At 39.4% G+C, this 27006-nt stretch overlaps 1 protein-coding gene across 9 annotated transcripts in view; it reads left to right on the top strand.

The window, feature by feature from the left end:
- Positions 1 to 27006, top strand: part of LOC137194605 (partitioning defective 3 homolog) — a 252364-nt gene that overhangs the window by 156704 nt on the left and 68654 nt on the right. For 2 of the 9 annotated variants that reach the window (XM_067606664.1, XM_067606662.1), the window contains 7 exons: positions 1745 to 1895; positions 9736 to 9982; positions 10162 to 10188; positions 11670 to 11821; positions 13345 to 13389; positions 21500 to 21730; positions 22728 to 22971. In XM_067606664.1, the coding sequence (XP_067462765.1) occupies positions 1745 to 1895; positions 9736 to 9982; positions 10162 to 10188; positions 11670 to 11821; positions 13345 to 13389; positions 21500 to 21730; positions 22728 to 22971 (1097 nt within the window). The remainder of the gene's footprint in view (positions 1 to 1744; positions 1896 to 9735; positions 9983 to 10161; positions 10189 to 11669; positions 11822 to 13344; positions 13390 to 21499; positions 21731 to 22727; positions 22972 to 27006) is intronic. The other 7 variants (XM_067606668.1, XM_067606666.1, XM_067606669.1 and 4 more) reach the window with 5 other exon arrangements.

Below are 27006 nucleotides of genomic sequence, written 5' to 3'. Positions count from 1 at the left end.
GTTAACCATATCGTAGTGTTGATCTCATTAGTATTGTTAATGCGTGTACTGTTTTCCACTGGAGCAGTTTGAGTGTTCAGCTCACCGGCAGCTAACTAAGCACATTTACTTAAGTATAATACTTAAATAAAACTCTAAGGGCACTTTTACTTTACTTGAGTATTTCCATTTTTTGCTACTTTATACTTCTACTCCTCTACAATTCAGAGGAAAACATTGAACTTTTTACTGCAGTACATTTATTTGACGTTGCAGATTAAGATTTCCAAAATATTATAATCATTTCCAGAGTGTTTATATATCAAAAATATCAGATATCAAAAATCCCCCAGTCCAAATTCCCCCTAGTGCAACCCCATCCTCCTAAAAAATGTTAGAAGAACTAGAACAAAAAAGTACACAAAATAAATTTCCTCTTACGATGCACCACCATCACAAGTAGGCTGCTTTTACAGTACTATTGATACATAAGAACATCTCAGGGATAATACTTACTTAGTTTAATTTATTAATAAATGCAGGACTTTAACTTGGAGTTCTTCTACACTGTGGTACTGCTGCTTTTATGGATCTGAGTACTTCTACCACTGAGGAAAGCTAATTTGTGGTTGTTCAGGAAGTGAAAATATTTATTCCAGCTATAGTCTGGATATTTGAACAAGCAGCCCTCTAGTCACAGACTCACTTTATTACACTTCACACTTCTGCCAGCCTCCTAATGTACCCATATATGTATTTTCCTGTATACTGGACCTGTTTGTTTACATCAGAATCCACTTGGCAGTGGTTGTTATAGCACCTCAGCCATTTAGTGAGCTTAAAGGATCATTGGGCAAAGACCTTCTGCCAAAATCGAATCCCTGCCTAGCTAGTTATAGTCATTGATTGGGGTAATTTGGCTCCGGTATTGACTCGAGTGTGATAGTGTTATCGCTCGTTATGCGATGCCGGTGATGATGGTAATCTTCATGGCAAGACCTGTCATCACTTTCAGCAATAAATGCAGAAACCATAGCAAATCAATACAGTCAACGATCCAGTGGACGAACTATGAGGCCGAAGACATTGACACACACACACACACCTTCTCATGCCGGGGATGTGTGTTTATGGGTGACAGGGCCAGCAAATGGTCTATTTGTCCGGCAAACAACAGAGTGTCGTCATGGTTCCTGAGGGAAATGTCAAGATGCTAGCAAGCTAACCGTCCTCTGCGGGGGGACGCTAGCTCGCTTACAGCCTGTGGCTTAACAGCATATTGGAAATCCATGCCCATTTATCCTGGTTATCACACTGTTAGCATTAGCATAGAGAACTGCCCCTTTGTCCATCCATTATTGTTTAGCAAATGTTAGCATGGGCTGTTCCCTTCAGCCTCGTTGTCTGACTTTTATTTAGTATTAATGGGACTCTACCTCTCTTATGTTTGGGTTTGGACCATGAGTGGTTTTTCAGTTTGGAGTGTAACTGAAAATGTGTAGTTCATTGTCTATGTTTTCTCAAATATAAAACACAAGAAGTTCAACTGGTAAATCAGATATAATAGAAGTTAGTAGCAGTAAATATACACATATATCAAATAATTTCTGAGAGATTATTATTTTACTGGTATAATCAGAAAATTTACACAATACACAGACAAAGATGGATTAAGGTTTTTTTTAAATGTTATTCAGGCTGAACAAAGATTAAGTAAACAAGTCAACACAATAATAATTCCAATAAAACCTCCTTCTTCAATCAGGAGACACCAGGGAGCCCGCTGGGACCTCAGCAGACCATGAACACCTCTCTGGATGATCACGAGCGCCGAATCTCCCACTCCCTGTATGGTGGCCTGGAGGGCCTTGATGACAATTTGATGCCACGACAAGGCATGATGCCACGCACAATAGGTAAGACCTATCTTTTTTTTTTTTTGTCTTTTGCCTTGTTGTGCTCATTTAAGTCTGCTGAGAGCGAAATGTTCAGAGGAACTGGTCTTGATACCAAATATCTTTTGGTGAAAATCAATAAAACTCAAAAATGAGTCCTAATGAGACATATACAGCAAGAAGTGGTACAGTAGTCTCCTGTTCCATTTCTGTAAGTGTAAATATGATCTGACCTACCAGGTTTTTTCATCACAGTGTACAGGAAAATGGAAAAACGGCCCCTCGACAATTTATTACTGCAGAAGCCCTGCCAGTGGTGGATTCCATTATTTTGTATGTTTGTTAGAATGTTCTCTTGAAACGTGTCTCTTCACACATGTGCAACTTTTTTTTTAATGAATTAGTCTCTATGTTTCAAGACGACCAAACTCTCACTACTTAGACCAGCTCAGAGTTGGTTTGGATGTCAGTACAAGTGTGTGTCGGAGATTAGAAAGCATATTTGTATCTCTACGTGTGAGAGCTTTGCACACATCTGTGTAAGGTTGCATCTGTGTTGCACTTGATGGACGGTTGGTGAAGTTGCTCAGTGTCAAAGCTTCTGTATACCAGATGGTATAATCGCGTGTTTATTTCAAAAAAAGAACAAAATAACTCAGCTGCCTTTGTTGCTTTTGTTCTCTGCAGCTGTTTTTTTTAAACTATGATTCAAGGGACAGATAAATATATCGGAGAAGTTGCTACACCAACTTTTCATCTGTTATTTTAAATGAGCTCCTACCAACCAACTCTACCTCATTAATCAATGCAACATGATGTGAAAGTGTGAACTCTGTTTTCCTTTCATGCAAATTGGTTGACATTGAGACTGTTAGTGTAAACAAAAAAAAAAGTGTGAGTTTATGACTGACAGTGGAAGTGTTAATAGGTGAAGCTCCAGCATGCTTCCACAGTCGCTGCGTTCATCCATGCTTAACAAACAGCGAGGGCTTATAATGAGCGTACAGGGTCGGGAGTAAAAAACACAAGGCGATACAGCGGTTGTCTGCTCAACAGTGGCAAACAAGATCATTGTCACTAAGCCGACCAGCTGAGTTGATGTCTGTATCTAAAGGTCTAGTGCTTTTATAACAGCTACACTTGAAAGTGCTGTATAAATTCAGTAAATACATAAAATCACTTAACATACTGTAGAAAACCAACGTTTTGCTGCAGCACCAGGGTATATAGACAGAAATAAAGCACTACCTGAAAGCTGGAGAGTAAAAGTGGATTTTTGAGCTGAAACTTGAAAGAGTCACGATCTGCAGGTTTGATGGAAAGGCGAAGGCTGTTCACAGTCCATGAGCTGTAAAGACACTTTCACTCTTTCAAACTTTAAACCTGGAGAAATAAACAGCCGTGACAGGAGACATGAAAGGTTGAGGACATTGGAAAAGGTTTTATAAGAGCCCTTAGAGGTCTGATATGTACTCTGAGAGTGAAACAATAACCTCCAAGAGGCACATACACAATTATGTGCTGGTGTTGGGTTGTAATTATGTCTACTGGAAGACAAAAAAAAAGTATAATGAACAAGCAGTGTGCAGGTGTTTTTTTTTTTTACAACTCAAGCCAGTGTTTGCTGCTTGAAGTACAAAAGACAAAAACACCTGTTGCAATTTAACTTACTTTATATTCTTAAGGAAATGGTGGGTAATTAAAAAGTAGGAAATCAAACAGCAGGTTAGAAGAAGTTAACTTGATGCACCAGATGGTTTGTTACACAGATCCATCCGAGAAGTCGTCCTTGGAAACTGTTAAGAAAAGGGCAGGCACTCTCCAAAAATAATTGGCAGGTGATTGGATGAACCATCTGTCTATCACCGTCTTACCTCGCGAGGCAGCTAGATTCGCGGGATCACGTGACAATCCTCATAGGAGGCCGACACAAGCAGCATAACTTGAAACCTGACATGAAGTCGTGATGTCGTGATCTCGCAGATACAGCTGCCTCACAAGGTAAATAAGGTGGTGGAGGTGTGAAAATGATGAAAAAGGTAAGTAAAATAGTAACAAAGTAGTTTGGAAAGTAGAGGATTAGTTGATTTGGATTAAAGGAGGCATAAAAGAAGGGAATACAGTTAAAAGAATGAAACCGTGAGGTAGAAAAGAAAAGGTATGATAGATGGATACATAGATAAATAAAAGTTGTCACTGGTATTTGTCCATTTGCTTCAATCTTCCAAGACTAAATGTGTTCAAAATGTGGAGTAATCAGCCTTAACAAGAACAAAAGGGATTATACAGGAGATTGTGATGTTCACCTTGAATGACCTCACCTCAGAGCTATAATAGTGTTTAGTGACATCCGGCCCCGGTCGTCTGAGGATAAAAAAAAAACCCCATTGTGGTCCACCTGATTCATCAACACCTGCTGCTTTTTGATCCTCAGTCACATGTGTCGTTTTTTTTTTTTTTTTTTTATGTTTTCCCTTCAGATTGGCAGGCTTAAGCAGGAAAATTAAGATGTCAGACAGAGTGGCATGTTTCCTAATATTTCACCGAACCTCAAAAGGACAGGACACCAGATGCAAGAAAGCTCTGCGGTCGGCCCGTTGAAGGATTTGTACTATATAATTACAAGTTATCACACATGCATTTCCATGCTTATTAAACACTTAATCATCCCAGTGGAGTTGTTTTTTCCCCCTGACCACCTAAGGGGAAATTTCAACCCTAATTTGTCATGTAAAATCTTTTGGATCTTCTTCTTCCATGTGGGCTCTGAATCAGTTTAAATAAAGTTGGTAATAAAACTTATAAATGTTAGCTCATTTTTCCATGCGCTTGGATCGACCTTGGGGATATCAAAGCAGCAAGTTTTTTTTTTTCTTGTCTAACGTCATTCTGTGGTTTTGTGTCAGAGTGAGATTGGAGAGGTAGAGGAAGGATTAAAGCCTTATTTGAACTCTTGTTTAATTTGGCACTTCAGGTTAAAGCACAGATGATAAAGACCAACAGGCTCAGGTTTTATGCAGGTATACCCCTTCTACCACCACCACCACGGTTTAAAGTCTTTTTACATTATTAATAGAGGATTAATTCTAAAACGAATTCTCTAGTCGAAGAATGAGACACCAACACACATTACAAGATATTTGCTCATAGGAAGTCAAAACTCCCCGACGGATTAGTGAAGTGAATCACTGTTTCGCCAGATTTTCATATGAAACATTATCAAATGTAATTTTGAGAGAGTTCCAAAAAAAAGTACTTCCCAGTTAAGTCAACTCAATCCCTAATGTTTCCAAAGTTTCCTCATGTATCTTTGGTGCAACTTCAAAAGTTGGAAAAGTTTCCAAACACATTTATTCCACGTCTGCTTGTTCCTGTAATTCATTATATCATTCTTACAGTACATGTAGCATCATTTCCTTTAATCTAGCATGTCATCTTCATAGTAATAATAATTTAAAGGGCCAGTCCACACACACAACATTTCTCATTGGTTTTGTTCTAATGTATTTTGTTGGCACTGCTCTGTGCATTACCCAGATCAACCTGGTAATGGTGTCTGGAAAGAAATTGGAATTTTTACAAAGTTTTAAATGTAATTTTTCAATATTTTGAGCCCCGCAAGTGAAATTCAGTTTACTTCTTGTATTGGGATGGAGGCAGAAACCCCAGAGATACAGTTGATAACTGTAAACCTGTAGAAAACAAATACTAACTATCTACATGGCTACCACTAGAGACACATTATTTGTGTGTAATTTGGGTGCACCAATGGTTGGGTTTTCTCATTGTGTTTGTAATGATGTCTCAAGCAAAGACTTTGTACATTTTTAACTTGTGTGGTCTTAAGTTACTGCAGATTCCACCAGGTAATTTACTGCTGTCACATTTTGTACTTTCCCACGTATTCCCGTAAATGCTGTGATTCTCAAGCATAAGCGGTTGTGTCATGACTGGTTTAAATACTGTGGACCGGTCTGGAAAAGCCAGACGCTCGTCGGCTGCTGCAGTGCTGCTGCTCAGAAGCCAACAGTAGAAGACTGTAGCTGCGTTTGGGCAGCTCCCAGATGTGAACGTGTGTTAATACAAAGCAGAGCTTTGCGTGCTCAGCAAACCTCCCTTGAATAAATAAAATTGTTGTGTGAGTGCTGGGGGGTCTTTCACAGTGCTTGGAAATAAGTCTGTTCTCTAGTCGTAAGGGTGCCACAAAACATAAATCATGCATTAGGCTTTCTTACAAGACAACATCATTCCCATTCAGAACGTATCAGTTTGCTTTTGGCCCGCGCATACTCTTAGATCACTCGCTGGCTTTCTGCTCTCTGAAGATGCCAGGGATAAGAGAGCGACTTAATTATTCCTTTAGGCCAATAGCTCTTAAGGTCCAGCACCCCTGGCAATAACCTCCTTACTAATTATGCAAATAGATGGAGACAAGACAAAATGAAAAGAGAGGGAAAAAAAACCCCTCCTCTGTAGGTCTTTCGCTCTGTATTATTCTCACCTCATGCTATCTCAATTTTCATCTAGAAAACCGTATCACCCACCCCGCCTTCCTCCCAGCTGTTCCCCCCCTTTTGCCCTCAAATATTCAATAGTTTTGCACAAAAAAGCATTTAATAATAGCCTCTCCCGGAGAATCTCAAATGAAATACCACCTATTGTTCCTCTACAGCTCAGTCAAAAATTATTACAGCCACTGGGAAAGATAATGCGTGTTTATTGGTGTGATTCTCAGGTGATGTCGGGTGTGTGCGCTTCGTCCACATGGCAGTGCTATTGTTGCTGGCGGATGGCTGCCCTCGGGGGCTGGCACTAAAACAAAGAGGCTTTTTTTTTTTCCCCTTTTACCAGGCTAGTGAGTTGACAGATTCATCGGTTTTCTACTCAGTAGCTGCCAGTTGATTGTACTGCAGTGATTCAAACTGTGACATTGATGGGATTCTCAGTGTCGCGCATTGGACTGCTTAGGGAAATGGGATTAAGTGGTTCTGTGAGTGCACGTGTGTGTGTGTGTGTGTGTGTGTGTGTGTATGGACATGATTGTGTGTATAAAATGTGTGTGTGTGTGTGTGGTCTGAGAGAGAAAAGGGGGTGGCCATGCTGTGCCAGAGGACTCACCCGGACTCCTAAATTCACAGCGAATAACAAACACACGCAGCAGGAGGGGGGCTACAGGGAGCACACACACTGAAAGCAGTGTAACAGTTGTAGGGCATGCACTCAGTGTGGTTCTCCCTCACACACACAAACATGCAGACACATTCTTGGATATGTCTTTGTGAAATTTCTGATATTATATGAGTTATTATTAGTATAATAGACTACAAAGTGCATTCATGAGTCAATTTGAATAAAAAAAGTCTTTAGTATTTCAGGAAAGTAACAAAGAACAGTGACGGATGACTTTTCAAACTACCTTTACACACAATCTCTCACACATTCACACCACACACTCGACCCTTTTTTTTCTCCCCCCCCCCCCCCCTCTCTCTCTCTTTTCAACTCCATTTACATCAGGTCATTCACCCACACTGGCTGGAGGCAGCAGCACCCAACAGCACAGCGATTCCCTCGGTGCCTGGTTATGAGAAACAAACAGCAGGCCTGTTGGCTCAGAACTCCAGGTCTTCGGGTTTTTAAAGCCCAAACGCTTTCTAAAGACAAACAAACTTCTCCCTGAGCTCAGTACACAAGGCTTTTATGAGGCATTGAAGCTGCCCTTCTTTTGATGCAGAGGAACACCCCCCTCCACCCCCCACTACCCCCCCCCTCTCCACTCCCAATTTCAAAATACAGATTAAAGACAAAGTCATGTGTTGCATATCAATGGGAGTTTTTAAGCCTTGCTTTTCAGAGGCAGAGAAAGGGGACTATTTTATTTTTTTTTCGCCACAGCACGGGGAAGTTTTTATCTTTATTTGCGAGGGCACAGCTTGAATTAATCATAGTGTTTTGACATAGAAACACCATTGTGCCCGCTGCCAAACTCCACTTGGTATAAGCTGATTAGCCAGGAGCAGTTTCACATTGCTTTTAAACTTCAAAATATGTTCTTTTGGTTTTAAAAGTTACCCTGTATTCTGTGTTTTCTTTTTTTTTTTGGTTGTTGTTGTTTTTTTTCATTTTGGAAACTTGTTTTCCTGTAGTTGGCCCATTTAACAGTTTAAGCAGTCTCACGCTTGATACAGCAGTTGCCTTTTTTTGTCACAAATAAATTCATTCCTGAGGGTGTTGTGCAGAGAGGCTGGGTAACTGACCGGCTTTTTTTTTAAGCTTTTACAAGTGTTTTTCATGTTGATGATTATGTGTTCTAGTATTGTCCTAAAAGCTTAAAGAAATCTGCATTATTTTCCTCCAAATGTAATTAAATATCATTTGTAATGACGTTTATGTAGCTCTCAATCAGCAGCAGAAACAGACTAGTGTGTCAGTGTGACTCATCACCCGTTATTTATGTGTACGGATACATATCACGTCATCTGACTGTGATGGTGGTCGTTGTGCAGAGTGACTCATCGTTGATATCCACAAATTATTACATACATCATACTAAACAGTGAGAAGACCATAAAAACTCCCCTTCTTAGATAGTGTTGAGCTGTCGGAAATCTATAACAGTGGTTTTGTTTAATACATGCATGACTTGAGGGGAAAACGCGGAGCAGAACACACGTTCATCTGATTCATGTGGGAACATTAAAAAAACATGTGCTGATGCTCGCAAAGCTCAACATATTAGTACAGTTCAACATTTTGGGTGTATGCTTATTTGCTTTCCTACTGAGAGTTAAATGAGAACATTGATACAACTTTCATGCCTGGGCATTAAATATGGAACGGCAGCTGGGGAGGGGGGGGTATTAGCTTAGCTTAGCATAAAGACTGCAGTCAGGGGGAAACAGCTAGCTTGGCTCTGTCCGATGTTAAAATCCGATAAAAGCCAACCAGCAACAACAGCTCTAAATCTGACTAATTAACAAGGATCATGTTTGTTTTATCTGTATAAAAACAGAAATGTAAAAACTACAATTTGTAGTTTTTTAACTACAATTTGTAGTTTTTAGATAGCGGTTACTATTTCAGAGTCTTGTCATCGCTGTGAGGTTGCTAGGCAACCAGTGGAGACACTGCACCGAGGTACAGTTTATACACTGTTGTTCGAAATAATTATACTATGTAAGTTCCTCTGAAATTCTGAATTGAATTTCAGAGTGAGCCTGGCTTGCTGTTTCCCCTTTGCCTCCAGCCTTTATAGTAAGTTAAGCTAATCACTTCCTGCCTCTAGCTGCAAAATTAACGCACACACATAGGAGCGGTTTCAATCTTCCCAAATGTTCCCAAAATGTTGAACTACTCCTTTAAGTACAAGATGAACATTCTTCAGACAGTAATGGTGATTCTCCTCAACCAAACATATGACAAAGTAGTTTTGGCAAAGCTTAACTTATGTATTTCAACAGAAAATCATGACAACAGTTCATATTCTAAATAATGTTATTTCAGTTAAATTCAACTTGGCTCGTTACGCCACTAGTTTCCCCCAATATTTGATATTTGAAATTGGTTTATGTTTCAAAGAATTTGTTTCTACAAAACCAACAAAACTCATGAAGCTGTTATGTAATCTTGTTATAATGACTTTCTCTCTCTATGATGCAGAAACAATTGATGGATTGAGAAAGAAACTTTTGCACTTTTATTCTGAAGGGCAGACATAAAAACCTGACATTTACCAATAATTTCTGATACATATTTGTTTCCAATTTAACTCCAATTTAAGAAAAACCGCATAGACACAGTTGACTTTCAATGAATAAATAATAGTTTTTCTAGTAGTAACCCAACATCTTATGTTCTCCAGGAAACTACCAGCTCTCTCCGACCGTCAACATGCCGCAGGACGACACAGTCATCATAGAGGATGACCGGCCGCCGCTCCTACCGCCCCACCTCTCCGACCAGTCGTCGTCCAGCTCCCACGACGACGTCGGCTTCACCGCCGACGTGACGCCTCTGTGGGCCAAAGAGCTGCCCGTTCCGAACGACAGGTGGGCAGAACTTGATTTTCCCTACTGCATTCCCCTCACCTTCTGCAAGTCAAACACAATGTAAGCTCTCAATGTAGTTAATATGTTTAGGTTAATTTTTGCATTGCTGTTTGAACTGTAGCTCCACATTTGACAAGTTTATTCCATGCAATAATTCCCTTAATTCAAATTAGGTCTTAAATTGTGGACAAACCTAGAATTCCCTGCAGAGTAAATATGTTTATTTTGTTTAATTTCAGCTTCTCAAAGCTCAGCATTTGCACAAGGTCAGTGTAGTAGTGTAACTGTAGTTGTGCAGTATGTATGTAAGTGCATGGGTTTTTTAAAAATTTTAAATTCTCCATGATTGTAAGCAGCCACTTACTGAAGCAGCTTTTTTTTCTGTACTGGCCTCTCAGCCTGATGTGAAGGACGCCTGTTCTGACACAGTGCTTCATTAGTGCATGTCAGTGTCATGGCGTTCAGTTATAGGGATGCAACTAACAAATAATTCCGTCATCAATTAATCTGATCGTAACCTAAAGAAGAAACAGAGAAAAGCAGGAAACCTTCACATTTGAGACATTTTTACTCGATAAATAACTCGAATAATTCATCCGTTATCTAAACAGTTGATGAAAGGTTTCTGTCTATAATCATTTCAACACTCGTACAATACTTCACAGCTTCTTTCACATATTTGCAGCTTTACCTTTTAATTTTTTTTTTAAATCCACATTTATTTCAGCTGCAATATGTTCACAGGTGTTTATTTCCACAGCTGGAACAGAAGTTTTTTGGGGGATTTTTATGCCTTTATTAGATGGCACTAGTGGAGAGATGTCAGGAAACAAGGAAGAAAGAAATGTGAAGGTGCAGGGTCGTAGTATTAGGAATGTTGCGCAACAGTGTGCAAAGCCGTGTGTGCTCTGGTCAGTGATTAGCATGATGGAGGCTCCAGCTCTCTGATGAATCTGTCTATACAGTGTAATGACTCCCAGAGTGATCGCTCTACTTTTTCTGTATGTGTTTGGTCTGGTTGTCATTTTCTCCCCCTGTTTTTTTTTTTCTTTCTCATTCCAACCTCTCCTATTAATTTCATTATTTGTTGCGTCTTGTTTTTATTATATGATCGCTCTTTTCATCATCCTATTTCATTTCTTTGTTTTTTTTTTCTTCCTCCTGTCACGCTTACCTCCTCCCTCGCTTTCTTCTCTCTTCTTTTTCCCCCACCCTGTCCTCTCATCTCCAATCTTGTCCTTCCCTCCATCTGTCTCTCATTCCCTGAACCTTTTCCTTTTCTTCATTTCACTTTCTCAGCTCTCTTAATTTTATCCTCTACTTTGCTCCGCCCCTCTCTCAACCCTCCATCTCTTGTATATCTTTTCTTTTTTCCTTTGGACTCTTTGAGTTCAAAGAGGTTCTTTGAACTTATTTCAGTATTTTTTCACTTATACTCCTCAGTCAAATCTGTCTCTGTGCCACTTTGGTAATTTTTTTCAGTTTTTCTTCTCACTGAAGTTTTTTATGCGTCATATTTTACACCATATGTGTCTAGTAGGGATCTAGGGACTTTATAATCAGTCTGTCGGTCTAATACTTTGGTGTATGACTAAATACTTACAAAACTTATGACATTCCCATCAGCCTCAGCTATACTGTATTTTTAGTGCTAATTAGCATGCTAAGCCACTAACAAAGATGCTGGTCTTAGCATGGCCAATAAAGTTAATCTTACTTCCCTGTATTTCACCCTCTCTCCATCCAGCTCCCTGAATCCAGATGAATCACATCCAGACACCGCTTTCCAGAGGGAAGGCTTCGGGCGCCAGAGCATGTCAGAGAAACGCACCAAGCAGTTCGGGGACGCTGCCCAGCTCGAGATCATCAAGACACGCAAGTCCAAGAGCATGGATCTAGGTACCATGTTCAAAACCTCCCATCTGCCTTCTAGTATGCAGGTTATTCATTACGTTTCAGGGAGAGCAGGAACTGAGGCAGTCCATGAAAACCTCCACCTGCTTTAACTGCAAAAGATTTATCACCCCATCAAATTCAGATAAATGTTAACATCTTTAGACAGGATGTATTAAGTATTATGTCCTTCAGATTAAAAGCAGAGGTTCAGTACCTCTGCTTTTCTTCAGGACTTGTTGATACAGTTCATGTCAAAATCCAACATGTATTTGTCTTTCATTCAAGGTAATTAATTGCAAATTTAATGGAATTTTGCCATATTTACTGTGTACTGTGTAGTATTTCAATCATACGACCGTCTTGGGTGGTTCCTATGATGTGAATTTAAACACTTAAACATGGGAATCTTTCCAATCGCTCCACATGACATGAACAAGGCTGTAAGATATTAAGATATGATGTATTTAAATGTCATTTTGTCCTTTCTTGGCCTGCTGATTCATCCCTTGGTGACATTTGTGGCATATGTTTCTCTTCATGTTGATTTTATGACTCTCAAGACACAATTTAATATTGATGTCAGGCATTATGTGCAATATGTCCCCTCAGCCATATTGGTGCTGTGGATATGATATGACTGATAATCATTATGAAGCATGATTCAGGCGATGGTAGGTGTTGTAAAGCAAGGATCACAAAACTTCCAAGCAAAATGGTAAAACGCTTTTATTCTCTTTCCCCAACAAACAAACATAGAAAATGAAATGTTTGCACAGAGAAACTTGAGCTTTGAAGTAAAGATACTTTCAAACTTTTCCAAACAGGAACTGACAAACTCCAAAACCATCTGGTTAAAACACACATTATTAATAATGTCCAATCAGTGTAGTGACTTGTCTTTTCCACACATTTCTGAATATTTTAGAGTTATATAATCCCTTAGTTTTAGTTTTAAGGCTCTGACAGACATGTCAGTAGTCACCTCAGCCGCCTCAAACTCAGTAAAAACCTTTTTTTTTTTTAAAAAAAATCAGGTTTCACGTAACCTTGAGCACATCCCCCAGCACCCCTTTCATGTTTCAAACATGTTCCTTATATTTAAATGTATTCCACCCCCTTGCCTCTTTGTATGAAAACAGGCTTTGCATCTCTCTCTCTCCCTCAAAGTCAAGAACTTCACTGTGTTGATTCACCTTGAAATGCCTCCGTACAGTCACTGATTGCTTTGGCTGCAACAGTCTCTCTTGCTCACACTCTATAATCATATCTAATCTTCCCGACCAGATTGCCGCTCTGTGCTGTGTTGATATCACAACAGGTCTGATTACTATCCTCAAACCCTCTTTTCATTCCCCATTCACCCCCCCTTCACCTCCTTGTCTCGCATGGCGTCCGATCCTAATTGAGATGAAGCCGTTTGTGATGTTTGCAGCGCTACCTGGATGTTGCATGTGGAATGTCATGAGCACTAACGGTACCCCAAATGTTTGTACCCCTCCCCTCTTTCCTTCCCCTTCCTTTAACAGTAGCCGACGAGATTAATCTCACCCCTCGTCCCGAGACCAACACAGGTAAGGACCGGTGCACTGAAAGGTAGAATGGAAAACTTACCTTCGCCACCATCACCATCACTTTTTAATGTAGAGGTGCATATAAAAGTCCTGGGACTGAGGGGTATAAGTGGTATTTGTGTTTTATTTCAAATTAAAAGCCCCCTAGGAGATCATCCATTCAGAGTATGATGTTAAACCACATGATACTGCATTTATCACATTCTTTGCATACAAATATACTGTACATTCTTAAATAAAAGCTGGTATTCAAAGTCCAGCACAAGCAAAGGAGAAGAGATTAAATGACCTGTACTATAATGGCTTACATGCCAAATTAAGCATAATGTGCATTTCCACAACACTTATTCAATTAGTAGAACAAGAGTCTTGTCAGACTCATCACTCTGCTGCTGAGAAATTAACTATTTTTTCTGATATTTTCTACTTTGCCGTTCTTTATGTTGTTTCTTTCATACCTTATCTTCTGATGGAAGGCTTTTAAATTGAAACATCCATACAGGAAGTTTTGATTATCTCTGACACGAACGGCTAAAAAAAAATAGCAACAACTGGAATTAATCTGCGAATGAGGACAAACTCAGGAATGCAGTCATGAGAATGACTTGACTCTGTCGTTGTACTTTGGGAATTACTGCTGTGAAAATGCACATTAACCTTAATTTACCTAGACAACAGATAAACATCGAGGAAGTGTTGACTTTGTATTAACAGCAAACAGCAGCAACACCATATTAAAAACCCGAGCAGGTCAGAAAACAAGGAGGCTTTTCACTAAAACATGATAAAAATGCACTAATAAAACAGCAACTGTTAGAAACAAAGGCCCTTTTTTCTTATATAAGCCTGGTTCTCTCTCTGAAGTCGAAGGTTCCTTGCCAATGTTTTAGAATTCATGGCATGTGCAGAAGCAAAGACTTAGCGGTTTTGTCAATAAATATCACATTTGCAATGGAGATAATCTGCAAAACATTCCTCTATTTTTAACTAGTTGATAATTTGCCTCCAGCACCTTTTTAAGGAATCACAAGTTTCCTGTAGTTTCATGAAATCTGCTCACCTAATGATGTTTGAAACTTTTCTACTGCACTTCATGGAGTTATTGTGTTTAGCATTTGGCTTCATTTAGTCAAACCAACTCATACCCCTCTTGCCCCAAGTCCTTCATATCATCTCAGATCTGTCTTTACTGTCCATGTTTTTCTCATTTACTCCTTGTATCAAAAGATATAAACTGCATTGTTGTTTTTTTATTACTTGACAACGCATTGTAAAACTTTCTGGGAAAATATGTAGCTGCAGAGGTCAATGTTTTTTGTGCCAGGAACTGCAAATGAACTCCAACCCATCTTTTTGGAGCTTTTGATCGATTCACAGCTGGTACAGGACATGACACAAATTGTACAGGAACAACAACGAGATGACGTTAAATCGCACATATTGATCTGCAAACAGATTAGTCGGAGATTATGTTTGAAAGGTTTATCCAGCACTCTGCTCTTTTATGCATTTATGTAGTGTTCCTCCGTGCTCGGGTGTTTTTTTTGCTCGTTCTTGACAAGACAAATTTGTCAGTCCGCAGAGTGAAGTCTCGCAGTCCTCGCCGCAGTTTGAGGTCGCTGCTGAACATGGTTGTGAAAGCAGTCGGGTGACTACAGATTTGATTTTCCCCCTTTTTTTGCCTCAGATGCGACAGTAGCACTAATTGTTTTGTGTGTGCGTATGTGTATAAGGAATGTATGCGTGTGTGCGTGGAAAGGGAGAGTAGAGAAAGCACTCTGTCCTTGGTTAAGGCAGCGAGCTGACAGCGAGTCATCCGTCATTGTCAAGTCTTGTGTATTTTCACTGTCGCCTCGACTGAATAGAGGGCCTGCCTCTGAAATCAGCGGCTTGGACAAAAAGGACGAATCCTGCTGAAGGAAGACATGTTGAGGAAGACGGAGAGACGAGAGAAAGAGGAGATGTTTTAGAGTGAAGCTGAGAAAAGGTGTGAAAAGAGGATCGGAGAGGTGTTTTCTTAGAAAAGTACAACTTCATAGTTGGATCAGTATTTTAATACTTTTGTCAAAAACCTTTCAACGCTGTGTGGGCAACTACGAGATGGAGAGGAGATAGTCTCCAGCTTTCTGTCATGTGATATCATGAGTCGGCAGGGAAGAGATTGTGTGTTGCATATTTTATACGGTAAATCTGCCAAATGGTTGCAACAGATGAGTCGATGGAACTGTTGCATAATCTGATAACAACTAGGAAGGAAAACAACTTTGCATATATATATATTTTTTAATCCAACAAGTCTTAATACCTATGTCACAAGATACATTAAGTGCATTTCTATTATGACCCCATTAATATTACAAAAATGCAATTGCAATTATCCGCATTCCTTGTTGAGGTTTGGTTAAGTTTAGGAAACTAATTTGCTTACAGTTAGGGAAAGATAGTCGATAGTTTAGTCTGTAAAATGTAAAAAAGTCATGAAAAACTGCCCATTAATTTTCCAGAGCCCAAAGTAACATCTTCACATATCTTGTTTTGTCCAAACAACAGTCTAAAACCCAAAGATATTCAGTTTATAATGACATAAAATAGAGAAAAACACATTTTAAAAGCCGGAACCAGAGGATTTTTTTGTATTTTTTTGCTTGAAAACCACCATAATGGATTATTAAAATTGTTGCTTTTTATTTTGATCAACTAATTGATGAGTAGACTAATAGTTTCAGCTGTAATTATATCTTATTTGATGGATATTGCAGTTACACAGGCAGGGTAGTGACATTCAGTATCTTACAAAACTTCCTTTCCATCCAAGACTTTATTTCAGAGCAAACTAGTTCTATAGGTACTGATGCAATTCCTACTGGTCTCTAATTAAACTCATTAAAGCCCCACAATACCCTCATTAAAAAGCAGAAAACAATGTGCAAGTGATTGTTTCATGTGTGGGTGATATTTAAGTTCTCTCCACTGCAAATCATATCATTTTCTTTAATTAAGCACCATTGTTTGGTCAGAGTGATTTACTTTTACAGTGAAATTGTGAAATTATCTCATTCCACTAGCAGATCAGATATGTAGGCTACTTCTTCAGCTTATTTTAAGGTTGTTATTTATGTGAAAGTTAGGTGTTTCTCCAGTTTGGAAGTGAATACCTATCCATTTCCACTAATGTTTTGGGCTAATAGATTTCAGCCTGCTTTTTTTTTTAAGTGCCTGAGGTTTATTTTCACTTTGTGGGCCTCTGGTGTCACTTTACCAACTTAAAAAAAAAAAACCTGTACTCACCGCTAAGTATAAATGATCCATGGTCCATTTACCAAAACCAAAACACAACCATCCCGCTGAAACCGAAGACTGTGACAGCTCTGAGAGACGGGATATAGTAGTCCTTGTCTCCTGAGCTGTGATTGGCCGAGAAGTTTGTTGATACAAGCCACACATTGGACGTGGACTGTCCAGGTTTACATTCAGACTGTAAAACCTTTATGACATATTATAAATCCTAGTGAGGGAGTGTCATGTGATTAATCCATGTGTGGTTTACCTATTGAATCCATTTCTATTCCTTTTGGGAAGTAAAGTCAGGTTAATTATTTGATCTTTGTGAAACAAGATTCGATATTATTGCATAGTGGGTCAATGTTGCTCAGTAGGTAGAGTGTGGCATTCACACTCCCAGGAAGTGATTAAGTTACAAATTAGTTTGACCTTAGATTAGTCAATACCAGCTGAGAGAATGCCTTAATTACTTTTATTCAGAGGAGATCTATATGATAAACGATGGACAAAATGGATAATATGTTTATCTAGATGATGAAACTGGTGGCTGGTTGGCCCGTTTTATATCTTCTTCTTACTTCTTTTCCCTTTTTCTGTTGAATGCCATCACGTAGAGTTTACAGGACTGTAGGCTTTTGCTGTCCCGGCTTTTTAATGATTTTAATGTGGTTGAGATGGTTTTGTGGTTTTGTGTTTTTATAGGTCTGATAAAAAGAACATTTCATCAAATCACAAATGGTAGAAAAAGGTCATATAAAAAGTTTTATATCCAAATAAAAAGGTCTGTAAATACTCTTCTGTTTATTAGAATTAGGGGTCGGTAATCATTAAGGCCATTAGAAATTTCTTAATAATTGAATAACACTTTATTATCTTTTTATTGCATTTTATATGATCAATTATTTTGCAATACTTTGTAATATTGCACAACTTTTGCAGACATAAAACTAAAAACCTCATCAAAAAAAAAAAAAACTTAGCATAACTTAAACATAACAAACTTTATCATAATGTTTAATCACACAGTGAACTGTATAGCGATGACGGAGGCAGTGAAACGAGTTGACAGGTGATTTCCTTTATACAGACTGAATAAATAAGCCTGCTGTTGTCGGTTCCAGCTGAGTCCGGTGTCATCGCCAATCTAACCTCTGCTAGCCAGCTGCTACATGATTGCTCTGTATTTGTTATTGCAAGGCTGTCAAAGCTTAACTTTGCAGGATAACGTTTATCTGCAGATGAATAGTGGTGTCACTGTCCAAACATGCTGACACAGATTATTAAGAACTGACTGAGTGGCTGCCAGATTTGAAATAATCTATTTAACTGCCTTCAAAAATGTCTGTCAGACACTGTTCATGAGCTGTGTTGCCATATCTGAATTTAGTGTGTTTGTCTCAAAAACTAAATGTAAACAGATGGACATTGTTTCCTATAAAATATCTCCTCTAAACTTCCTCAGTACTGTCTTTGGGTAGGCCTGACTGAACAAGAAACCTTGTCACCAGGTTATTTGAAAGTCATTTCTTTTAAAAAAGGCAAAAAAGAAGAAGTTTTTCATGTTTGTATCTAAATGCTATTCGTCAGATCTCCAACACAGTGTAAATTATCCTTTTTTTTTTTAAAGACTGTCACTGAAGTGTGACTGTAGTGAACGGCACTCTGCAAAGCCTTTAAATAGAAAGGGTGTGCAGCGTGAAAAGCCTATCAGCCCAGCTCTCAGTGAGACGTTAAGGGGACGGGACAGGCTGATGAGAATGAATGGGAGGCCGCCAACCCACGAGGTTGTTCGCTCTGCATGTATTCAATTTTCCGTTTTTTTTTTATTTATTTATTTTTCTCTTTCTTTATTCTCGTTTCAGTCAGTCTTACTGTAAACAAGCAGCTCGGGAGGAGGATGGAAAAAATAGCTTGTTTCCAGACTTGCATTTTGAGATTATTCTAGAGCCCCAGCAGGTCATTTGAATCACAAAAAAATGTGACTAAAATAGAGTGCGGAGCCTGGCGGGTCCTACTGAAGATTTACATTTTGAAAAAAAGGGGTCACAAATATTTGTTTGTTTGTTTTTTAACGCCTAAGTTATTTCCTTAAAGTTACTACAGGGAACTTTTAACTGATTATGAAACAATAGTTTCAATTCTAAATGTAGTTAGTAGTAATGTAGTATAGTTATTCTTTGTTTACTTTACATGTAGCATTGTAGCATAAGGGAGTACAAAGACTTGTTTTTGGCTTCCCGTCTCATTTTAAAAAGAAAAGATAGAGAGCATGAGCGAGCTGAGATCATTAAGAGAGAGCAGCGGTGGTCGAGCGAGCCAGAGAGTGAATGAAGAGATGGAGCAGCGGTGTAGCAAGAACAAAGGAGTGAATCTGAGATATAAAACGTTATTTTCTCATTTGTTTTACAGCGGTTACGTTCTAAAACGCAAATAAACACACCCTCACCTCCACATAGCCACAAACAGATACTTTTACCTCATCGCTATAAATCCCACAAACAGCTGTGTTTTTAAAAAAAAAGAGAAATAGCATTACAAATAAGTCTTTCTTTCACTTGCTTCCAAAGAAATGCACACGCTAGCCAAAATTTTTTTACAACATGAGGCGATGGTGCTCATGGGAAATGCTGTCTTCACTGCACCACAGCTTTTGTCTACAGGGGCTGTTAAAATCAACACAAAATAAAAGTTCCTTGTATTAACTTTAAACATCTGGGAACTTAAACTTTTAGCTAACGTTACTTAGCCGGGAGTACATGGTTTATTTGTTGGGAACTATTTTCAGCCATAAATCAACACACATTTGGTACATTAGTTAGTATTTATATTCTCTTTTTCACCTCTCTTTTATTTCCCTTATGTTCACCTTTCTTTCTATCTTTTGACATTTAATTTTCAGTTTCATCCTTACTCACTCACCCCTCCTTTGTTTGTTCTACCCTCTTCCTCTTCTCTCTCAGTCTTTCCTTCCCCGTCTCCCTCCCTTTCAATCACTCTCCTCCCTCTTGACACCACATTTTAGTCTGTCAGGCTTTTGCAACCTCCCGCTACAGTAGCTGTAAAGCGACACCACCCAGGAGATTAGGACTCTTCCATTTACCTTCATAACTCCACACCACCTTATCTCCTTTCATTTATTATCCAGCGTACACGTCCTCAGCCTGTGAAAGATGCCATATGGGAACAAAAATTATGCCCGCACCACTGTACGAATAGCCTTAGTTTAATTAAACTGTCATGTTTCTCCTATTTTGCTGATGGTTATTTTCATTCAGAGCTACATCTTGTAATGAAATTTGTAGTCAGTCGGGAGGAATGTCACACACACACACACACACACACAAATACACACAATCGATCAGCTTCCTTCGTGGTGAAACAAGTGGTATCCAGGTATAAATATGGTGTGCTGTTGTCAGAGTTGCTTATTACCGTGGTGGATTTTCTTTAACCTGCTCGGTGAGGTAAAATGTTTCATGTAGTGTGTGTGTGTGTGTTATTACCAATACATCGCTGGTTCATGAAGTAGATTCAGTGTTCGCTGTCTGCAGGAGTAGTGGGTGAGACTGACATTGCTCGTGCCACATAAATAAACCTTTATCATCTTCCTCTGCGTTATACTGTATGAAGAAAGAGAAACGGCATCTCTTCAGTGGTGTTGCAACATTTCTGGAGATCGGAGCAGGTCTTTCCTTTTTGTTATTGTTAGGAATAGGGACAAATAGAAGGCTGGAGAGTGCAGCCTGAGAATGACGTGTTTCTGTGTTGTATTGTTACATTTACTGTGGGTGTTGACATTATTTGCAGTGGAAATTCACCTTGATGGTCATTGTGAGCTTGGCAGGAACAAATCCCAGACTCCTCCACAAAAAAAACAAGCAAACAAGAAAAAAAAAATATTACTCAACAGTGTTGCAACTAAATGAAGTCACAGTGGAAACACTGGGAAGGCTCTGAGGTTATACTTGGACAGCTTTAGTTGTTGGTCATTTGGAATTGGCAGATAGTGGCTTGTTGTGAAATATATTGCTTAGTCAGTATTTGTGCTGTAAAGTCACTCTCATCCTCACAAATCCATCCTCTTAAATCATCCCATTAAGTCATTCTGTAACATAACACTTAAGATAATGTTGTTCCTCTTGCTCTGCGTCATCCTTTATCATCCTTGGGAATAATTTTAAGCCATGATTCAATAATAACCAAGGTCAATGTGTTATATATTTATAATTCTAGACAGATTTTGTCATCTATTATTGTACTGATAGATATGATGGGGGGGAAAAGTTCAAAGTGTTTAAGGTTATATAAAGATTTTAAAAAATCCAATTGGAATGGAAGTGAATCTAGTTTGTTGGTTTTTAGTAGATTAGAATATATTTGGAAACTGATAATAAATATATTTGTATGAACTTTTGGACAACCTTTCAGTGCTCCATTAGAGTAATGGAGCACTTAATATTTGCTTAAAAGTTTGGCCACATCAATACTTCCAATTTGCTTTTACTAAAGTTTCTGCACCATAATGTGCTGACATGTTGAGACAATACAGATGTAGCCATTGGAGACATTCTATAGTTTATTATTCCCAAGGAGTTGCCTGAGAAAAAATGTATTTGTGTCCCTTTTTAGCTGTTTAAAGTTAGAAGAATGAGCTGGTAGCGGGTTAGCTGAGATTGGTGTAGAACGGTTTGTCATTGGCGTACAACTTCATACAGTGTACAGGATATTGATTAAGACTTTGACATGGCCACCACAGTAGACTAAGTAGGCTTGGTCCGAATTGTTTGTTCATTTAACTACAGTACATCCCTCTCTATCTTCCTATCAGGTTCCTCAACAAAGGATGTTGGACCATCTCTAGGCTTAAAGAAGTCCAGCTCTCTCGAGAGCCTCCAGACGGCTGTTGCTGAGGTAACCCTCAACGGAGACCTTCCCTTCCACAGGCCCCGCCCTCGTATCATCAGGGGGCGGGGCTGCAATGAGAGCTTCAGAGCAGCCATCGACAAATCCTACGACCGACCGGCTGCCACGGAAGAGGACGATGAGGGCATGGAGACACGTAAGATATCCCACGTTCCACGTTCGCCTAATGTTTAACGAGACTCTCCTCTTTCTGAAAAATCACAGGTTTCTTATCCATCAGCAGCTGCGACTCCCGTCAGCAAGGAACTTCAACCTCAGTCCTCCCTGTAACTCCTGAAATATATCTAAAGTGTGAAATCATTGCATTATGGGTTACTAAAATGATCTCTAACACAGCACAGATCTTTCATAACAAGGGTCATTATTAAAACTGATGAAATGTTGGCCACTAAAATCCAGAATGGCTTCCGAACCAATGCATGGCGGTGACGGCGTTCGTACCTTAATGCTCAATAACTGGCAGCTGTTTTTTTATCAGTGCTTGTGGCGATGGCAAATCCCTGAGATAGGATGTAACCAGCTACTGCTTTAGATATCAAATCCATCACAACGTCAATATGAGGCACCTTTAAAGAGGTCGAGTCAGGATTATCAGACAGACAAGCGTCCTGTCAGGAAGTCGGACGTCAAGCGTTAAGCAGCCGTCAATTTTTTTTTATTGGTTAGGAGAAATACAGGTAGGATATTCAAAGATGAGGACAGAACACATTCACTATTAATATATCAGAGTAAATGTCAAGTCCTTTCATCTCTTAGTCTTAACAAAACCCCAACGAATATGGTTTTTGAATTATATTTCTTTATCCTATTGTATCATCAGATTGTAATCAGTGTTTTGCTATTCTTCATTTTTAAAGTATCTGTGTCTCTAGTGGTGGCTGTGTCATTTTGTAACAGAGCTCTTCAGTCACTTTTAATATGCAGTTAGATTATATCGGGCTCCTTTTGGCGCTTAGGAGATATAATTGCACAGTTTTTTTTATTACACTTATAGATTTTCATTTATTAGACATTGATTTTCATGTGTTATAGTTCTACTTGAAATTACCTATTCATTAAAAAGATAATGTTCTCCATTCCCCCCACCCCCCATGTTTCTTTCTGTCTTCTTCTATGACTTTCTTTGTCTCCAGTGGAGGAGGACACAGAGGAGAGTTCAAGATCGGGGAGAGATTCTGTGTCCACGGTGGCCGACCAGACGCCGCTGTCCGGCACTGAGAAACCGCTGGTCAACGGCACCAACCGCACCAAAGAGGAGAAGAAGAAAGACAAAGACAAGGGAGGGAAGGAGAAAAAGAAGCAGCAGGAGGGTGGGAAGGAGAAAGACAAGGGAAAAGCCAAGAAGGGCATGCTGAAAGGACTCGGGGACATGTTCAGGTAAGACTACTAGTTGTAAAATTATTCTTAACTTGCCTTTTACCAAACAAGCTTCTTACAAAGTGTTTTTACAGAGCTGCAGGTAAGACAACCTTCATAAAAATGTACATAAATCAGTTTAAATCCAATTTTCAAGATATTTCTCTATGTTTAACATCACCATTTGGCATGCACATTCAAAATGTACACCAATGGCCTAAGAAGGTAACCATTTTAATTCTGCGCCAAGACGTCCTGACAGTTTGGGGACTGCACTACATAAAATAAAAAATAAAGTGTAACAAGAGAGTGTACTGCGTGCACAGAGCTTATCTTGTGTATCAGGGGATTTTCATTTACTACTTTAACTGTATTATCTGCCCATCGGTACAAAACTTTCCTAAACTAGATAAACAGTATGTAGATGTACTGTGGTTTAGAGATGAGGTGACAGCTGAGTCACGTCCGATATTAGTGCATCTATCTCAGTCACACCGATCAATATCTACTGAGCTGATTCAGACTTATCGAGTGGAGTTTTTGGCGGTATGGTAACAGGCAGAGCAAGGCCCCGAAATGACACAACTGAGTGTTTCTATTAACTTGCGGGTCAACCCATAATAATGTGATATAACATTTGGAGAGCTGGATGCACCTCAAAGAACAATTATGGCGATGCTTAGAGTGAGATTGACGAACAGGAGAAGCCTGAGCTGTGCAGCCACAAGTCTACAGAGTGTAAGGAAACCATAATTAGGCTCCCAAATAGCTTGACCTTTGTGGTTTATTTCCCTGTTATTAATTCTTTCTCTGCTGCCTCTAACATTTTACTTGTCAGACAGCAGTCCCTCACAGCTAAACTGACAGAAACTGTCTATCCGTGCACACTTATCCCATTAATCTAACTGTATAGCCCATATAATTCCTCCCCCTTTCTCAACCCCTATTACCATTGGCTTCCAGGTCCAGGTCATTTGGTCTTCCCTCCCTCCATCTGACTGGTTGGGAGAGCCTCTGGGTCCCAGCCACTAATATATATGTATGTCACATTAGCAGTCACATTAGCGGCAGTGACAGGGAAGGGAAAACAGTGACTGTTGTCTGAGAGAGGAGGAGTAATGAGGTCCGCAGAGATGGAGAGACTGAAAAGAAGGACGGAAGGGGAATGCAGTTTGGTGCAATGTAAGGAATAGTAAGAGCGAGGGGTAGTGAAAGAAAAACAAAAGATTGTTGGAGGCAAAGTGACAGAGACTGAGAGAGGTCTAATCCTTTAAAGGGGAAAGAGAGCAATAGAGTTAGTTGGTGGAAGATTTTAAGGGTAAAAAAGCAAAAGAAAAGCAGATATGATGAAAAATTAAATAAAAAGTTAACAAAAAAAGATGATGAGAAATGATGGTATGCATGAGAGGGATGGAGAGACACACAGTGGTCTAAAGTTTAACAGTTTCTAAGATTTCTAAATAAATATCTTTTAAATTTCAGATAAATTCCACAAATTGCAAAAGATACATTTGCCTATTAGAACACAGATGATTACCACAGCAGTACAGTATTGCACTTTCATCAAGTTGGGGGATCTGCAAGAGACAAAAAAATTTAGACTCAAGGCTCCTAGACTTCTCATGATGCAACTCCATTGTGTCTTTCATTAAAACATCACTGCCTGGTTTCTCCTAATACTGTGTGTATTTGCCAAGCTGGCCTGATGGCATCATTATAAGTGTCATGTAAAAGTGACAGAGTAGCAAAACAAAACAAAGCTGTTGAACTTTTGAATTTAAAAAAACAGACATTGTGTGTAAACGGCAGCTGGAAATTGAGCTTTTTTAGCCCTCATGGCCTCCTTAGAGCTAAAGCCAGCAAAGCTTCTATCTTCAACAGGTGGGATCACTTGAGCTCTCTATTAGAGGAGCAAAGAGACTGATAGGAAGCAGTCAGGACCACACACACGATGGAATAATCAGTAGGATGCACATGGACAAATACTGCAAACTCATACACGGAGGCGCTGATACACACACACACACACTGGAGTAATTAATAGGGAACACACACATACATGAAGGGATATCTATTGTACTGTCAATTGCACACTTGGTCCCCAGCAAACGCATACAGACTGTACTACCCAGCTCTCCTCAGATGATAACGATCGGTGTGCATTGTCAGAACATCAGTGTTATGGCACTCCGTTTGGCTCGGTATCGGCCGCATCAGATCTGCTCCATTAAAACTCCGTCTGACTGCCCGTTTGATCCGCGCCCAGTGTTTACTGGCAGAGACAGCTGTGTACTTCAAAATAATGATGTGAGATATATTCCAACCCAACTGTGTGTCTAGTCCTGATCACGTACCAGACTTAAAGGAATAATCCACAATATTTCAGTATTGATACAGCAAACTTGTGGTTCAAGTCAGCTCCTAAAAGCTTTTACATTTACTCATCTGTACACAGGATGCAAGATAATATTTAGCTTTGTTAATAATAGATTCTTTACAATATTTATATTTATAACTTACCCTATATTTGTTTAAAAGAAAGACACTCATCTCTTTTACTAATGCACTGTTAAAGTTTATTGTAATTAAGTAAAGCAACTTCATATTCACATTGGAGACTCAAACAAATACATTTTTCTCTTATATTAGTTATAAAACTTGATATTCATAAGCAAAAGTTCCTCTAAACTGCACTGATTTATTTATTAAAAGACCTCAAATTTTTAAATATGTTCTATAATAAACATCTAAATCGCCTTATATGAATATTTTTATGTCTGAGCAATCTGACACTGCATCAACAGAAAATCCAAATCCATTTTGTTTGATTGACAGGTGATGCTTGAAACTTCAGTTTAGCAAACACACACCAAGCAGTGAAGCACTTAGCAACAAATACATCATTAAAAGTTTTTTTTTGTTTTTTTTAAGTCATAAATGGCACGCTTCACTTGTGTTTTTAATGTGTCAAAATGTCATGATGAAACGGCATACAAATGCGTCAGTTGGCCCAAAAACCACACAGGCTGAACGTGTCGAGAACAACATTACTGTTTTTTTTTAAAGTGTATGAAAGTAGAGCCGTGTCACAGTATCCAAATGTGATGTGAGCAAGTTAGCTCCCCAGAGTGGCTCTACAGCGTGTCAAGAGCTGCTGAAGAGTGTCATGTGTTTGAGCGACTGTGTGCGAATGAGTGAAGGCTTTTGGTGTGGGAGCGTTAGGGAGATTGAACTTTGATGTGTGGTTGCACGTAGGAGGGCTGCGTCGGGAGTGTGAGGCCTGTAGAAGTGTGTGTGTGTGCGTACGTGCGTGCATGTGTGTGTGTGGGATCAACAGAGCTGCCACCGCCTGACCCTCTCATGTCTCGAAGGCCTCACACTCAGTCCCAATCAAAGCCTCATCACCATCAACCCCTGCCAACCGAGCAGCCTGCCAACTCTGTATCCATCTCTCTCTCTCTCTCTTTCTCTGTGTGTGTCTCTCTCTCTCTCTCCCTCTCTCTTTCTCTCTCTCTCTCGCTCTCTCTGATCATCACTTGGACTCAGAAGCAACACCCAGTCTGTTAGCTTGGCATTGGTGAAGATGGTTGTTGCCCAGAAATTCAAGGGCTGCGCTAATTTTGCAGTGGTTTTAGTGTGAGTGTGTGAATGTGTGTGTGTGTGTGTGTGTGTGTGTGTGTGTGTGTGTGTGTGTGTGTGTGTGTGTGTGTGTGTGTGTGTGTGTGTGTTCCTGTCATGAACAAGTGAACAAGCCTGAACTTAGGAAAGGCTCACACTGTGACAAGATTCATGATGTGTCGACGAAGCGCTGTGACGCCTGTTTTCGACTGTTCCCGCCGTCTGCCGATGGGTTTTCTCAGAAACTCGCATTTGCATTTTTGTAGGTAGAAATTCCTCAAGTAGACATTTGTCTACTTGGAGTAAAGGACATCCATACATCGTGATCTGTTCCCTCGACCCCTGCATGATAAGATGCTAACAATGATGTTACTTATAATCTTTGTAATTTACAAAGTAAAGCTAGCATATATTGCTAGCCGTGCCTACAGATTAATG

Source organism: Thunnus thynnus, chromosome 12, assembly GCF_963924715.1.
Source record: "Thunnus thynnus chromosome 12, fThuThy2.1, whole genome shotgun sequence".
In the NCBI taxonomy this organism is placed as follows: Eukaryota; Metazoa; Chordata; class Actinopteri; order Scombriformes; family Scombridae; genus Thunnus; species Thunnus thynnus.
The sequence above is the reverse complement of the archived record's forward strand: the minus strand, read 5'-3'. Positions and strand labels throughout refer to the sequence as shown.